This window comes from Dysidea avara, chromosome 3 (genome assembly GCF_963678975.1).
Source record: "Dysidea avara chromosome 3, odDysAvar1.4, whole genome shotgun sequence".
NCBI lineage: Eukaryota > Metazoa > Porifera > Demospongiae > Dictyoceratida > Dysideidae > Dysidea > Dysidea avara.
This window is the reverse complement of record NC_089274.1, coordinates 12941394-12959708: the sequence shown is the minus strand read 5'-3', so window position 1 is coordinate 12959708 and position 18315 is coordinate 12941394. Positions and strand designations below refer to the sequence as shown.

General features: G+C 37.4%; 1 protein-coding gene across 1 annotated transcript; it reads left to right on the top strand.

The window, feature by feature from the left end:
* Positions 1 to 21: 21 nt before the first annotated feature.
* Positions 22 to 18264, top strand: LOC136249435 (unconventional myosin-X-like). Its single transcript, XM_066041442.1, has 54 exons — positions 22 to 134; positions 1019 to 1117; positions 1250 to 1408; positions 1880 to 2067; positions 3216 to 3341; positions 4853 to 4977; positions 5070 to 5083; positions 5182 to 5266; positions 5322 to 5425; positions 6178 to 6307; positions 6531 to 6649; positions 6771 to 6917; positions 8505 to 8605; positions 9299 to 9365; positions 9419 to 9511; positions 9614 to 9765; positions 9823 to 9949; positions 10102 to 10182; positions 10915 to 11039; positions 11372 to 11483; positions 12135 to 12241; positions 12294 to 12348; positions 12500 to 12559; positions 12685 to 12797; positions 12846 to 12906; positions 12955 to 13071; positions 13183 to 13241; positions 13313 to 13436; positions 13683 to 13896; positions 13951 to 14027; positions 14082 to 14140; positions 14366 to 14578; positions 14652 to 14801; positions 14863 to 14948; positions 15012 to 15071; positions 15123 to 15246; positions 15302 to 15381; positions 15437 to 15534; positions 15588 to 15647; positions 15699 to 15920; positions 15994 to 16119; positions 16171 to 16244; positions 16292 to 16412; positions 16529 to 16615; positions 16667 to 16803; positions 16860 to 16974; positions 17030 to 17142; positions 17231 to 17300; positions 17358 to 17418; positions 17470 to 17567; positions 17624 to 17710; positions 17772 to 17893; positions 17949 to 18030; positions 18086 to 18264. Exons 1-54 carry the CDS (start codon positions 108 to 110, stop codon positions 18149 to 18151), a joined length of 5679 nt encoding a protein of 1892 aa, XP_065897514.1. The 5' UTR covers positions 22 to 107; the 3' UTR covers positions 18152 to 18264.
* Positions 18265 to 18315: the final 51 nt, after the last annotated feature.

Here is an 18315-nt window from a genome sequence, read left to right as displayed (position 1 = left end):
CGCGCAAAAATAAAATTATAACTCAGTATTTAGACGCATTATGTATAAATTAGGTATTCACACCACTTTGTCGTTTAGAGGTCTAGTAATAGTGATCTGAAGGAGTAATGTCTTCAGCGATGTTGACCCAGCCCGTAAGTATTTTCTGTCATACTAACTGTATAGTACAATGTGGGATCAAGTAATCGGTGAAGATAATTGGTCTCCATTTAGTCTTGTACCACCATATGTGCGGTGGTTTTATAAATAGCTAGACAACGAATGGTTTGAATATACCTACATGGCTAACTCTCTTCTAGTATATACGTTGAAACATAGTTGACAATCTTAAAGTGTGATGGCTGTTGTTCGCGCGAGGTCGTTCACTCGTCCTTCTGCAGGTATTTTCGTGTATTCTGTCGCAGAAATCTGTCGTGACCGGTGCCTTTTAACTACTTCCTTATTATTGTACTGAAATATCCACTATTAGGTGAGCTATTGCATGTACTCAAGGGACACATAAATTAGAACACGTAGACAACTAGTAGGTAGTAGTTGATCAGTCAAAGCACTGTGGATGCTATTCTAGATAATGTTGTATAGTTGGTACTACTGGTATCCAGGCATATCAGTGTCTCTGGCTAGTTAGCTCATTTTACATCAAGTTGAAATCAGAGATTATTAAAGAGTAAAATTGATATCATTTTAGAGGTATCCATGTTCACCGTGCTTCCTGCCCCGCAAGCAAATTTCCATAATTTCTTTACAATAGTTTTGTACATGCGTAGATATTAGAGTTTCCATAGGCTATAATATCTATGGTTTATGCTAATGGCAAGTGTAACTTAACTGGTTGACAAACTCAGTGAGGGACTTGGATTACTAACCTGAAGGAATCAACTTCCCTTACACCTGTAGAAATGTAGGTTACAGAGCTGAGGAGTAAATATGAACCGTGTGTAGTCACTGACTTGTCAACTGTGTGGCCAAGTGCTGCTTTGTGCTAAGTGCTGAACTTATCTATTTATATCTTGTGTAGGGCCAACGGGCATGGGTGTTTGTTCAATCTACTTGGATACCAGCAACTATAGTGAATTCAAGTGCCAATGAAGTATCATTTAGCAGTGATTATGGTCAGGTAGGCTTGTATACATACACAGCTGTTTACATGAATGCGTGCTCAGATGTAGTTATTCGTATTTGTAAGTACGTCCCTAAGGTCTGTATGTATGTCCATGTGTGACACTGTGTGTTTCATCATTGCATGTAGTCGTTCTCCCTACCACGGGCTAACATGACACAAGATGTGGTAATGCCAATGCATCAGACCAGCATTGACACTGTCGAGGATATGTCACAATTAGGGGACCTTCACGAGGCAGCCATTTTGTATAACATTCAACAGAGATATGGTCAAGATAAAATATATGTAAGTGCATTGTAACAGGTATACACATGTGTGTGGTATTTTTGTGTGCCATTGTAAATATATTGCCCATAGCATTTGTGTACATAAAACAATAGGAAACTATATAAATTTTTTATTCAATGCTTAATAAAGTACCAATTATTCACCAAAGACTGGTTGCACACTACAAGTTCACCAGCCAACCAATCAAATTACATGTTATAGTTCATGACTCAGCTGGTATCATAGGAGAGGTTGTATGAATAGAGAGTAATTACTATGGCCGAAGACTTATATGTGTCATGTACTAATAAAGTGATCATTGATAGGTATAGCTTGTACTATTGCCTATTGATAGTGTAACTGTAGGAGAGATACTAAGTCTGATACTATGTAGGGATTTAGCCATAAAATCCTCATATCAACTGAATGCATGTATTACTTAAGACATTTCTCATGTCTACATATATAGGAATCCGTTTTTCTCCACAGACATACATTGGATCAATCTTGTCAGCGGTTAATCCATATAAACCAATTGAGAGTGTTTATGGAATGGAAATAATGGAGGGGTACATGAAGAGGCAACTTGGTGACCTTCCACCACACATCTACGCCATTGCTAATGAAGTGTACGACTCGATGTGGAGACAGAGGGAAAGGCAATGTGTTCTAATCAGGTATGGATAGATCTGTAAAACTGATGGCCAGCAAATGTTAAACAGTTTCTGTGTTATGGTTGTGATCACATAGTGTTAATATTTTCACCATTTACTGTAAAACAGAAAATTTTGACAGAAGTATAAATTTGTCATTGAGATCTACAGTTTGGTGATCCTGTCCACTTTTAATTTATAATGAAGTGTGGGTTCGTCAACTTTTCTTCTTCAGTCAGTATTTTTTATTATACAGCAATCTTTCTCCCTTTCAATTTGGTTGTCCTTAACTAGTAGAGCACTTGTGTTCATATGTTACCTTATGTGTGTCTGGATACACATAATCACCATATTTGGTATATTCACATCAATGATCACTACATCTGCTATACTCACTGTACACACTACAAGTGCCAGATAATGAGATGCTTGCAATTCAATGCACACATGCATGGCATAGTGTGCAATGCAACATGTGTTCATACAACAGCATAGTCATACACATGCAGCACAAACCCTACACAGTACACATAGCTACAGTACAGACTATGCATGCATGCACGCATGCACACACACACGTGCACACAAACACGCATGCAGCAAGAGTATATAATAGAAACCAAGAGTGTCAAACGGTGTATTAGCCCGTGATTAATGGTTGCGTAAAGTAACATGGATATTTCAGTAATTGTTCGTTTACGTGAAATAGTAATCTGAAATGCATACGTGGCAACGGGTCTTTGTTTGCCAGTTTTCCTTGTTATTCAACCAAGTATTCAACAGTTATTGTACAAGGAAAGTGTAGCAAGGACCCAAAATAACTCCAGCTTGCTAAAAAAAGGTTACATAAACGCCTTCAGGGATCCACTTGGCAGTTCCAGAACTTTAACATTACCTATATCCCTTTAACACTATCATGGAATTGGGCTAAATACAACAACTCTTAATCGCAATATAAATGAACAATTATTGAAATATCCGTGTTACTTTATGCCATCATTAATCACCTGGTAATGCACCCGTCCGATACTCTTGGTTACTATTATATACTCTTGATGTAGACACACTACATACAAGCAAGTAGTACATGCATATATGCAGATACATCTATGTACACTGTAAATGGACATACAGTACCACACATATATACTTGTGTTTGTTCATAACTTTAGTGGCGAGAGTGGAGCAGGAAAGACGGAGTCTGCCAAGTTCATCATCTCCTATCTGTCAGCAATGAGTCAGAGATCAACAATAGGAGTTGTGGACTTTTCTGTAGAAGAAGCTATTATACAGAGCAGGTATGCAGCAGCTGTTTAATAATGATGATAAGTGCCATATACTAGAGCTGTGCACCTACACAATTTTAATCACCAGTTTATGGTTTATTGGTCACCAATAATTGATGATAATCGGTTAATAGGTACAATTAAATTTCACTGTTTAGAAAACAGTAAATATTTATTTATAGTGCACATGTACTTGTGTGATTGACATTAAATTCTTATTGACTTAAGTGGGTGACTATATATTGATACATACTGTAACAAAATGCATTATGCCAAGACCCAGTCACCGAATTACAGTGATTGGTATGTTCAACACTCGAAAGCTACTCAAATGTTAGTGTGTATTTGAGTGAAATAATTGGGAGCTGATTATCATTTATTTAATATTTATCACCAGGTATTGAAGTTTTGGAAATCTTTGATCGATTAATCGGTTATTTGGTGAAAGTGAACAGCACTACCATATACTATCGTATTTCTTCTTTAAACACCACACCTTTAATAGTAGCTGCACTCAAATGGTGTAATAAGGGCTTCAACATCGTTTTTGAGCATCAGGTGGTGGTCAAGTTCGAATAGTCGCTACATTGATAAGAACTAAAGTAATGAATGCCATGGCATAAATACGGAACTTGGGGATATCTTTTTGTGTTCTTCGTCTCCATCATCACATATAGCGTACCACACACATCTGTCTGCCAGTAACATCTGTGACTATTTTCAAGGTGTAAAATTTTTCACAAATGACTGATCTTATTAAAATCAGAGGGGAAATTCATGAATCTGGTACCAACATTGTACTATATAATTAGCTAGCAGCAATTCACAAGTAAAAATTTCTTGGATGGAATGTCAATAGCAAAAACCAATTTTCTGCCTAAAAAATAACCCACTATACCATATCTGAAACAGTCTAGTTGTTTGTTTCCTTGATACTCAAGAGCCCTACTCTATGTGTCTTCTTTATGAGGATGTTTGGTGTACAGTACTGTAATGATGGCATATGCTTTAGCCATATTTGGTCACCAATACAAACTTTGTTGTTATAACAGTAGTTATATCATATCATAACTGAAATTTACTAATAGATAGAAAATCTGTGGTCTTAATGTATATGTGCACGACACTTTCGATGAAATTATTCTATCTTGTCTATAAGAATCTCAGTCAAAATGCTCAATGTCATTTGCATATATTAAGAGGGTACTGTAAATTTCCACTCTATTGTCTGATTGATATTACTATTAGATTTCGGTAGAAAAAAAAAAGCTCATTGATGAACAATTTTATTCTTCCTTGTCACGCCGTACGTATTATATGCAGCCCATTTTTCTTTTTGTTTACATACAAGATGCGTTTCTCAGCAATGTAATACTCTTAAGTCATTCACAAGTCCTTAATAGACAGGTGGCTGAATTTCTCACTTGGGGAATTTGAGAAGTTGGCTTTTTGGAGAGGTGACCTTTCTATCGCACACAGTACTAGTATTTATAGATTACACATATTGTTTCTTCATTTTACAGTCCAATTTTGGAAGCCTTTGGCAATGCCAAGACCATTTACAACAATAATTCCAGTCGGTTTGGGAAGTACATTCAACTGAACTTTGTGGAGCAAGGCCAAATTAACAGTGGAGTAATTACTGATTGTATCCTAATCAATATAATTATTTGTGTGACATGTAATTAAACTACAAGCCATGTTTGTTCCTTGACTGTAACTTTTTTTGTTGAACTTAAGATCTCCTTGAAAAGGTAGGTATGCCTGTTTGTAAATTAATTCAGTTGAAATTTCAATCAGTTATAGTGTAATTTTTTTTTGTTTAAATGAATTTTGTTTTGTTTTTCTACAGAATCGAGTAGTTAGACAGAACCCTGGTGAACGAAACTATCACATTTTTTATGGTTTATTAGTAGGAGCCAACCCGGAGGACAGAGGTGAGCTGTCTAGTTGTTATTACCCATGATGTTCATCTGTGATTGTGTTCTATAGCACGTCTCAACTTGTTTAGTCCTGAACAGTACCACTACCTCAACCAGAGTGGGTGTGTCTCAGACCCAACTATTAATGATGTCCAAGATTTTTCCCGAGTGATGGTGTGTGTTGTGTGTGTGTGTAGTGTAGTGTAGTGTAGTGTAGTGTAGTGTAGTGTAGTGTAGTGTAGTGTGTGTCATGTCATGTTATCTAAATTAGGCTACAGTGGTAGAGACAATTGAAAGGCCCCAGGTTCAATGGTTTGTTGGTACAAAAAAAAACTGCGTATTGTTCCAGTTTACCGAGATATATGATGCTATGTGTGTGTGGGGCCCTTCAAGTACCCACACTACCATCAGTGAGACATGGTTTAGCCCTCCTGTGGGTTGTACACTTCAACTGAAATGATTACAGGTCTCAATATAGTGACATTTGGAATGTATCTATTTTAATGGCTTCTGTAGTCTACTAATTAATTTATGCAAGTACTAACAACTTGATTATGCTCTGACCACAAAATTTTTATACCACCATTTTATTGCTACCCATGACATCGTGTCTGTAATGATCTTAGTATGATACTAATGGTATATGATGGTACATTATATTGTGTGTTAGTCAATATACTTTGTATGAAATGTACAGTAAACTGGGTGTACCATCTGCATAAATGTGTTGCATATACGTATACACAAATCTGCAGTTTTAATGTGCTTGCATATGAACATAATTATTAATTACAAGTGTAGCTTATTCTGTTTGTACTTATGTGTCATTTTTGTGTATGCAGTATGACCTACAAAACCATCCGGTAGTATTTGTACATTGTTGGAATGCTGACTTGTTATTCATCTGTTGCACCTCTTGTTTGTAGCATGCCTTTGAGGTGATGCACATCAACATAGACCAGATACAGGATGTACTAGGTGTACTGGCTAGTATACTACACTTGGGGAACATCAGTTTTGTTCAAGCTGGCGGGGCACAGGTTGCTGATAAGTCAGGTGTGTTTTGGATTCTCAAAAGGGGATAAATTCTCTATGAAACTTTTTGGTATATAATATATACAACACTTGGTTCCTCATTGTTGGATTAATTGTATTTCTAGCCAGTGATTTATGTCGCTTATACATATTTAAAGTAGAATTCCATTACAGTGCATGCAAGTATGTATTGTTCATGGGCACTTGGTCACCACTCTGTGTGTGTGTGTGTGTGTACTTGTAGTGGTGGAGTGTGTGGCTAACTTGTTGAAGTTGGATGTGTACCAGCTCTCTGATGCTCTCACTCAACGCTTCATGGTACTAAGGGGAGAGCAGATCACCACCCCACTGACTCTTGAACAGGTTGGTAACTGCATGTGTTCTTCAGTTAAGATATTGTATGCGAATTTCACAGACTTTCATGTTTAAAAAAAATTTTTTTGAACTTCTATTTAAGAGCTTATAACAAGTACTCTTTTTGCAGGCTGAGGACTCAAGAGATTCTGTAGCTATGGCATTGTATGCTAATTGTTTCAAGTGGGTACTGCAAACTATTAACGGAAGGATTAGAGGAGTAGACAAGTTTTCCTCTGTTGGTATACTGGATATCTTTGGATTTGAAAACTTTAGTGTGAGTACATATGACATTGTGTTATCATCTGTTAATCAGTACTGTGAATATGTTAGTTTCTGTGCAAATTAAATTATGTGCTTATGTTTTTGCGACATAGGAAATTTGTGCAGCATATACGTATGTATATATATATAGCATCTGGACAAATATTCTGTATTGCTTCTTACTATAGCCTATGTAGACAATAAACATTGATAATTGTTATGGAGATTTTGTCACGTATGCATGACATACGTACACCACACATGCACTGCACATGTACACACACACACATGTACACACACACACATGCACACACACACACATGTACACATGTACACACACACACACATACACACACACACACACACACACACACACACACACACACACACACACACACACACAAGGAAGGCCTTCAGTTGCCGCTAAGCAGTCATGCTGCCCAGTGACCAGCACTGGGGCACCTGTGCACTACTCAGGTGCTATGAGTGAGTGCAGGTATGCCCTCCTGGGGCAGGACTAGTAACCCGCAGGAGGCTGTACCATGTCTCACAGGTGAAGGTGTGGACACCCGAAGTCCCACCTGGACCTTCAACTGCTATATGAGACATGGACAGCTGAGCATTTGCTTCCCCAGGTACTCTTTGATGTTACAGCTGGGTGGGCTGCTTCCCCAGTTGGCACCAGGACACCAGGTCCCCATTTTAACAGCTGGGTAGACTGGAGCAGTGTGAGTAAAGTTTCTTGCTCAAGGAAACAACAACACACATACACACATGCAAACGTGATACAGATGTTGTTACATGGACAAGCAGTGTACACACATCACACTCAATAGATACTGAATTTTCAAGTTTCATTGTTTAGAATTTGTCTTGGTGTTGTAGAGAGTTTATGTCACAATGTCAGCCTTTTCATCGGTGATGTCGATAGGTCACTAAACTCTTTAGGTATTGTATGCAGTCTCCACCCTGGGGATACTTGCAAGTTGCATATTACCGTATTTACTTGGTTAAACGCCGCACCTCAAATAGTGGCCGTAATGAATGTTTCAATTGTGAGTATAGATGCCGCCCTACCGTGGCTATTAACAAGTTTCATGTATAACAGGATTCCATATAGCTTTATAAACATGATGTCCTCTAACAACAAATTCAATGAAACGTTCATATGTGACAGCATCACACCTTCGTAAATTATTTTAATGCACACCCTTGTGCATGCCCTTGAATACGTTCGCGCTATACGACACAGGTTACCATAAATCACACTGTAAGTGCAGAAGATAATTCGCTAAACACATGGCAAAGTATTTCAAATTTGGCTTTGGATTAATTAGTAGCCGCACGTAATAAGTGCTCAAGTACAATAAAACGCCGCCTCGAGTAGTAGCTGCCCTCAAATAGTAGCCGCCCTCAAATAGTAGCCGCATCAATTTTGGAGCTTAGGCTAATAGTAGCCGCGACGTTTAACCAAGTAAATACGGTATGCACATTAGACTTCATAAATAGCTTCATGTTCATTTTTAGTACAAAACCTGAATAGCTTACACCCATATATAGTCACATTATGAAGTTGCCTTTGGATACTTTCTGTACATAGATCAACAGATTTGAACAATTCAACATCAACTTTGCCAATGAGAAGTTACAGGAATATTTTAACAAGCACATCTTCTCCCTGGAGCAGCATGAATACAGCAAGTGAGTTTGTGACAGATCTCTACATGTGTTTTTTCTCTGTTGAACCCTCTCCTACTTAGCAGAGTTGTAAATAAAATGATATTTCAGCAAATACAATGCCATTCAACTAACTGTTATTCATTATAATTATTTCAGGAACACCCTTACAGTTTTATAATGAGATACTACTCTAATAGAGCAGTCATTGATCAGTCAAGTAATACCATAATGAAAAAAAAGCAAGCTTTGCCTAGTTGGTTTTATTTCATAGTGTGTGGGCCTTCATTTTGTATGCAGCTACTGTAGCTTAAGTCATGACAACTGAACACATTGTTGGAGCTACTTGATTTTTTATAGTTCTGTACTCATGCTTAGTTGTATGTTCACAATTGTTATAACAATGTAGTTTGTACTGAAAGTAGTCTGAAGTAGAAGTCTCAAAACTTCTAAAATGCCAAACTTTCATGGATGGATGCTTTGCATGTGCCAATATAACTATCATACATTCATTGCAGGAACATCACTTGTCAAAAACCTCCTTCTCGTGAGTACAACAACACAGATATGTATAGCAGGCCCTAGTATAGTTAATTTAATAAACTATTCGTGTTATTACATGTTTGCAACACGTTAATGGATACAAGATCTGTTATTTTGGCTTATGTGAATGTACAACTACTGTATAGTATTGCATTTATATTATGGTGTTAACAGGGAAGGGATCAACTGGTCTGACATTGACTGGATTGATAATTCTGAATGTCTTGATCTGATCGAAAAGGTATGTGGTGATATTAGTTTTTCTGACAGCCTGCCAAAGTGTTCAATAATTAGAAACTTGGAGTGTTGGCCCTACTGGATGAGGAGAGCAGATTTCCTAAAGGCACTGACCAGACGTTGTTGGAAAAACTCCACAGAGCACATGAGGTATGCATGTAGCACTAATTGGTACACTGTGTATATAGCTGAGTTATGTGTGTAATGTACATGGTGTACAGTTTCTACACCAACACTATCTTTTGTACATAGAAAAATGGATTTTACATCAAGCCCAAAGTGAATCATCCCAAGTTTGGTATCCGACATTATGCTGGGGAGGTGTTCTATGACGTTATCGGCTTGTTGGAGAAGAACAGAGATACATTCCGTGATGACATGTTGAAAGTGTTTAAAGAGAGTCGGTAGGATGTACTTGTTTATGTGATGGTATAGTCATGACGTTAACTTATGTTGTACAGGTCGGATTTCATCTATGATTTGTTTGAGCACATGACCCTCAGTACTGATCAAGCCCAGAGCACTGGCTTCTCTCGAGCACAGAGGAAGGGTGCCAAGAAGAAAGCTACAGTCAGTTCTCAATTCAAGGTATAGTGTTTGTCTGTTGTATTTGTTTATAAATATATCTACGTACGTATGTAAGTAAGACATACTGTGTGCATTTACAGTATTTTTCATATGGTAGTGAACCATGTAGAGTAGTATCCACTGTAGTTTATTGATGTGCATTATTTTTGTAGGATTCACTACACTCACTGATGACTACACTTGGCCAATGCAACCCTTACTTTGTCCGTTGCATCAAGCCAAATATGGAAAAGGTAAATTGTACGTGTAAAAAAATGTTATAATATAGTTTGTGTCAATATGAGCACCAGTATAGTTGGGGCAAACTCAAAATGACTATCAGTTATTCTCTGGTTATTTTTACAGTGAACATCTTAGAGTACCTGATGTTCAGATGTCAGAAACATAGTATTATACAAATGTTAATTTCAAAGATTATGCTGCATGTACTGTAAATGGTACTACCAATAATAGTGATTTCTAGCTTGTTTGTAGAATCAAAACACAAGGATGAGGAATGAATCCATGATTATGTGAATACCTTAGTGTAACATTAGTTGTTTAGAAACAAATAATGTGAAACTCTGATGCTTTTTACGATTTTTAGTGTTCAGATAATAAAATTTGTACTTGAGTACTTGTTATAATCATGCGATCCATTGTTTGTCAGCTCATGTGATGCATTTGTCATCAAGAAAAATGTTACAAAGGCTGTGAAATCTAATTTTGTGTAATTTAATACATTTTGCTTGTCAGGAACGCTAGCATTGATACTTCAATACAGTGTTACTTGAAAAGTTATAAACCGCTTATACATATATATGGTCCAGTGTAAACCATGTCATGGCTGCAAGTAGCTAGTATTTTGTGAATATTTGACCTGTAACACTATTAGAGTATTCAAATACTAAATATCCATGATGGTGTCAGCTCTGTTTCTTGGTTAAAGGAAATGGACAAATATTATATATTACATGTTTCTTCAGATACGTGATACCTTTGTTCCTGGTGTGGTTATGAACCAGTTGAAGTATTCTGGTATGATGGAGACCGTTAGGATAAGAAGAGCTGGCTATCCTGTCCGTAGATTGTTTGATGATTTCCTCTTCAGGTAGGGAATTGTGTTTGGTTGGTACAGAAAGAATGTGTTGTTATGAGTGCATGCACATGTAATATAAAGTATATGGCACAGAAAATAAAGAGTGGTTGAGACAAACTTAAGTTTAGCACACAGCTACTACATGCATTTCTCATGCTGTATGTGCTGTTCTTTCTTTCTTTTTTTTTTGTAGTATTTATTGTAGTGTTTAGTCCAGTGTATAGGTACCACCCACTGAACTTTAGTGCTCTCACCACACTGTACATGTTCAGCTTAAGCTTTGATTCACAAAATTCCTTACTACAATAGACTGTATGGTGTAAGTGCTGTAACTTGTTGTTCAGGTACAACGTGTTGGCTAGACAACTTCCAGAAAATGTTAATACTGCCAAGTGTCAGATGGTGTTGCAGAAATTCGATCCTCAGGCCAAAGATTGGCAGATGGGCCACACTAAGGTATTATTAACACATGTGTCAATCAGTTGTTTGGGCATGCCTGATCTAGCTTCCCCACGTATGCACTAGTGATTCAAACATGGACAAAAAAACAGGAGAGCTGCATTCGTACGTACTAATAAATTAACAATGTAGATTCATCCATGCTAGTGAGATATATATCAAAAGTTTTTCTTACTTATTTTTAAAATAGTTATTTTGTTTTCAGTGTATTCAATTCAAGCTATTTCTATTTATAACACTTCCCCTGCATGATGCTTTCACCACACCTGCCTTTCAGACCATCTTGTTGTTAGCCTTATAAGGAATTGATATTATTGCCACCGTATGATGGTATCCCAATAGTCTTTGTGATGTTTCAAAATACATCACACGTCCATCTTTCAAACAAACAGTTACCTCACAATTCTCGATTGTTAGGATGTTTGTATTGTATAGTACTGTAATCTTTATGCCAAGAAACAGCTTTCACTTTTAGCAGAAAGCTTGTCGTTCATTCGGAACAAATTTGTGTGTGTTACTATTTGTGCCAATGCTGTTGACCAATTATTTTAACCACTTGTTGGTTGTGTTCCTGGATCAATACATGTTTACTGTGCTGTATCACAACATGGTTCTGTGTAGCATTGTTTATTCTGGTGTACCATGCAGGTGTTTATGCGTGAAAATCTGGAACGTCTACTTGAGAGGCAAAGAGATCATGAACTGAGAGAAGTTTGTCGAGTAATCTTCTATGCAGTACTAGGCTTTATAACCAGGTGAATCCCTCATACATTCAAAGATCTAAAGATGTAATATGTAATTCTACAGGAGGAAATACCTGAAGACAAGACAAAAAATCATTTTTGTACAGAAGTATGTTCGGGTGAGTCAACATAAGTGAATGTGTAGTGTGTGTGTAGTGTGTGTGTGTAGTGTGTAGTGTGTAGTGTGTGTGTGTGTGTGTGTAGTGTAGTGTGTGTAGTGCGTGCATGTGTGTGTGCTTGCATTTATCATTGTTGGTTGGTGTCCCATAGTCTTTCTTATTAAGACGCCGATTTTTGAAGATTGTGAGAGCAGCTATAATTCTTCAGAAGGTATGCATGTATGATAAATGTATCTGTACACCCTCTGACCAAATTTAATACAATCGAGTCTCCATGTGTGTCTGTATTTTATGTTTCATTGTGTGCATATATACACATGTCATATATATTTGTAGTATGAGCGAGCACGTCAAGCTAGGAAGCTGTATGCAGAGTTGCTGGAGCAGAAACGTATTGAAGAAGAACGAAGGAGAGAGGAGGAGAGACGAAGGGAAGAAGAGCGACAGAGGTAGCAGATTATTGAGCATTGATCGTTTATATTGTGTGATGTTTATAGAGAACTAGAGCGACTAGAAAGAGAGAAACGAGAACAGGAACTTGAAGAAATGAGGAGAAGGGTAAAATACAAATAGTTCTCTCATGTCAGTATTGATGATATGCAATAGCTGGAGGAGGAAGAGAGACAGCGTCGTGAAGCAGAAGAAGCCAGATTGAGAGCTGAAGAAGAGGAAAGACAAGCAGCATTAGCTAAGGCCAGGGAGCTAGAGGGACAATTGGAAAGGGTACGTACACAAACAAAATTAAAATGTTGTCAAGGTACTTGTTTTGGTATTTATGTTATATGCGATATTTTTATTTAAAACTGTACCACTGTATATATGTGATTACTATAGGAAAGACAGGAAGAGATCAGAAGAAAGCAGGAAGTAGAAAGACAGAGAGAAGAAGAAAGGTTTGTATTTTACTATGAAGCATACAGTACAATACAATCTTGTTACATTGAAAACTTTTTGCAATTTCTAGAAAACGTCAGGAGGAGGCTATGAGAATTGAACACGAGATGAAAGAAGCTGAGGAACAGGCTAGAATAGAAGCTGAGGCAGAAGCAGCAGCACTCACTGAGATACTCAACTTGGACAATGTACTAGTATGCGATGTCTGTCAGTGGAGCCTCAGTTTATCCACTTTCAGTTTATTTGAATACCAGTATGATTGTTCTGTTAGAGTACATGTAATTAGAGTTGCATTAGAGTTGCTTAAGCATCAATTGTTGACACAATTTCTGGAAAATTGAGGTTCCACCATATTGATAAGACAAATCCTTGTTATAATCCTTGTTACTGGTTTGAAATACAGTGCGTGTATCAGCAGTACAATCATGTCTTCATTATAGGAGGCTGAAGACGAATCTATTGAAATTGAATTTTTGGAAGAAGAAAATGAAGTTGCCGAAGCAAAATCTGCTACTCTGCAGTCTCGGGCTTCTGTTGCTTCTTTTGAAGAAATGGAGGAAGAGATGAGATCACGGAAGGGAACATTCTCAGGAGAAGGAGAACTCTTAAATTTGGAAGATGAGCCAACTGTTGAAGGCTTTGTTCAGATGAAAGGTAATGTCAATCAATCAGTATAAAAGGTATAGATTTAGTACTACTCTAACACAGGTAGTAACAGGGACAGTTGGAAACAACGCTGGGCTATTATCAACAATGATACATTCCTCTTCTTCAGGAACAAACAAGTACACAAATTATAATAACAATTATGAATTCTATTCTCACTGTTTTATATATAGGATGCTCTCAAACAAGGATGGCTAAGGAAGAAAGGCGGCGGAACTGGAACACTTGGACGGTACAGAATACTAGCATGTTACATACAATGAAACCTCAGAGACTGAGACCAACACATTTAATTGAATGTCACTGTTGTTAGAAGATTGTGATAGGAACTTCAGAAACAGTCCTTTATGGCGGGTTTAAATGTTTAGAGTCCTTTAGTTGGAGAGTCCTTCCAGTGTATATGCCTTATACTAACTAGGTTGTATGTTGTATCTTATGCTGTTTAACTTTCTCTCAGACGTAATTGGAAGGACCGATTCTTTGTGTTGAAACAAGATAAGACGTTGTGTTACTATGACACCAGTGACTACCACTCTGCCAAGCCACAGAAGGCCATAGAGTTATCTCAAGTCATCAACCTCATTGATGGTGGCAGCAAGGAACATGCCTTCGGCATAGAGACTACTGAGCGCACCTATTACATCACTGCTCAAAGCTCAGAAGAAAAGAGGTGAGTCTGTGTGATTGTGTGTCAAGTTTAAGCATGTCCAAAACATATTTTTATTTCTGTATGTCATCTTCAGGGAATGGTTGGAGACACTACGTGTTGTGCGAAGCATGTCTGCTGAGAAGATCAAACGAATCATGGAGAGAGAAGTTGATCCTCGTAATGCATTAGGTAGCATTGATCTTGATAATATCGATCAAGTGGTAGCCATGGATCAAATAAAAAGGTATAAAATAATATACATTTTATAAAGATTGTATGGTATACACTTACATATACGTATGTAGTCCCAATGCTTTTGTCATCATCACTCCTAACCGAGTGTTCAACTTACAAGCAGTTAGTCCATTTGAAATGCACAAATGGATTGGAGGTATGTACACATGAGATTTTATGTGTGCTCAACATATTATATGTATGCCATACTTCATCACAGCACTGTCTCCCAAGAAAATCACGGTTGGTGATGAAGGAGAAATTAGAGCTCTTGAGAGTGGTAAGTATTAAACTAGTGTAAGTATAAATACTTTTCAAACTATCGATACAGGCTGGTTGATCAAGGAGGGTAAAGTCAGGAGGAAGCGTTACTTTATACTAACCGAGAATGCTCTCAACTACTACAAGTCTGAAGACACTAAGCAGGCATTGGCAGGATCCATACATCTTAACTGGTAAGGAAAAAAACAGCAAATATACCACTTATATGTGCTTTGACAATCTCTTCAGTTTGTGTTCAGTTGTGGCCCAAGAGAAAAAAGACAAGCCACAGAGTCCAACTAGTCCTTCAGTAGACGATGGTGAGCAAGGTATGTGTATATATATATATAATATCAGTGCAGTCAAGCCTTGTTTGTTTTCCAGATGCTTTCACTTTCAAGCTCAACTCCCGTAAGCACACTATTGAGCTGACTGCACGAACAGAGGACATTGGCATTCGGTGGATGAATGCCATTCAAGAAGTGGGGATTTTACACTTGTGAGCATTTGTATATTATGCCTGCTTCTCCAATAGGTAATTGACAATTGTCCTCCAATCCAAACTGTAACTGAAAGATTGGTCCTCCACATAATTGTAAGTATTAGTTTTGTGTTTATGAGTTTTATACTGTTCTTGTTCATACAGAAATCCCGCAAGCCTAACTGGTATACAGTGTACAAATCACAGCCAATACTCACACATACTAAAACTCCCATTAAAGCTCCTTTGCTGGCCTTGCCGTATGGCAAACCAGAACTGTCACTAACTAAGAGTCTAGAATATGGTTCCCTCCACCAAGAAGCTGTGAAAGTGTTTAATGTACTACTGAGATTGGATGAAGTGCGTAACCCAATCCCTGCAGTACAGGTAATGTGTAGAACAATGTATTGTGTATGTGTATGCAGCATGCGTAGTGTTAGTATTGATCTATCTTCACCAGGGAATACTACAAACTTGCTTTGATCTTGAAGATCTACGTGGTGAAATATTCTGTCAGCTGATCAAGCAGACAGCCGGTACCAAAGAAGAGGACGTTGATAATGATGTGATTTTAAGAGCTTGGCAGGTCAGAAATTTATTTTGCATGAAATCATAAACTATTTTTCATTATTATTAGATCTTGGGTTGTATGTGTTGCACTTTCTCTCCTGAGAGAGCCATCAACAGATATCTGAAGATGCACATTAAACGGTAACTTCTGGGATGATAATGTAAAGTGTTTATGCTGTGGTTAACAGAGTAATGGAAGAATATCCTAACTCTGAGATGGCCAAATTTGCCCGTTTCTGTGAGGCTAACTTGCAGAGGTCACGAACTAGAGACTTCCCTCCTTCAAAAGACGAAGTTATAGCTTGTCTGGTAAGTGCATAAGTATTAATTGTATCTTGTAAACTGTGTGTGCAATCGTGCATACATATGTGCATGTGCATGCGTGTGTATGTCTGTGCACTGAGTAGGGTTTGTGTATATTGTAGGGTCGTCGAGATATTTTCACTAATGTCTACTGCTATGGAGGTGGAGAGTGTAAGATAAATGTTGATTCCTCAACTACAGCTGGAACTGTAAGTATCATGAATTGTAGTAAGGATCTACTAATACTTTCTTATTTATAGGTTGTTCAAAAACTCACAATTGGTTTGGGCATTAGTGCTCAAAGTAATCGGTTTGCTCTTTATGAGTGGAACGGTGACAAATATAAAGTTATTGATGAACGTGCCCTAATTGCTGACATACTGTCCAAGTTTGAAAAGTGAGTTGTGTTTGCTGTGAACAATCCTGAAGGGTATCTTTACTCTACTTGTCCAGATATCAACAGGGAGGCAATCCTATCCTCTGCAAACTGTTTTATAAAATTTTCTGTTTCACAAGTATTAATAACTTGTTATCAGAGAGCCTTGAAGCAGCTTTCCTTTTTGAGCAGGTGTGTAAGTTATCTGATGTTTTTACACCTTTTCACATGTGGATATTGTGTATAGATGTGTGACCAAGTAATAAGTGGGCTATTCCCAGCTGATAATGCCACTTTGCTGAAACTGGCTTCACTACGAATACAATACCTAGAAGGGGATTATGAACCAGGAGCAGTTATGTAAGTATCTGTACAGTGTTAAAATACTCTAATAGAACATGCACCTGCTTGTCCACTGTAAATAAATATATACCTTTTGACCTCCCAGACAAGATGTTACAAAGTTGTACCCACCGTCTAAAATTAAAGAAGAAGCAGAGAGCCAAAAAGAATTTTTAGTAAGCATTATGTTCTCCATGTGGCAACAGATAATGATATTATCTTAATTTTTAAAGAGCACTCTTTTAAGAAACACCAAAGGCAAAGGAACTGTGGGTAAAAAGTTTCTCAGTAAAGGTTAGTCCAGAAAATAATTAAGATGTACGTATGTGACATCAAATCACACAGTTCCTGATTTGTCAACAACCGATCATATCGAGAGAACACTGACCAGTAAACTACAAGAAGTGAAGGGTGCTGTCACAGAACAATGGAAGCAAATACAGGTACGTGAATCCTTGTTTTTTAGTACAAGTGTTATAGGCAGTAATGTGGTGTATAGGGCATGTCTGCAGAAGATGCTCAAGATGAATACATGAAGATATTACAAGCTTGGTCGGGATATGGATCAACATTATTTAATGTTACCGTAAGCATTACTCAGTCGTTCTAATGTTCATTTTACTCCAACACTTTCTCTCACTATTTAGTACTTAATGTCGGACCACAGATACCCACAGAAGACTCCGTTGTGGTTAGGTGTAGGTTATAAGCAGATTGCTGTGTATATACGTGGAGAAAGAGAACCACAAGAAGTGTTTACATATGAAAAGTAAAAAACTCTTAATCATTGTAATTAATTACTGCACATGCTCTCATTGTTGTAGCATCCAGTCATTCGGAACTCCATACACTAACAAATATAAAATAGTTGTTGATAATGATACGATATTGTTTGAAACTGAACAGGTACCTTAATTTTGTGTAGCAGGTTTGTGTGTTTAACTGTGTGTGTCACAATTAGGTTGCTGATGTTGCCAGATTAATGAAAGCTTATGTTAGCTTGATTGTCAAAGAAAAGAACTTTTAACTTAACATTATTTTTAAACTTTGTGGTCAAGAGAGAAAGAGGTCTCTTGATTATATTTCTGATTACAGTTGTACTCTAAGGTATTCACATTATATTATTAGTCTATTTATCAATTTTGTATCAGACTGGGTTAGCTAATATCCGTAAATTTACGAACAAGTTAT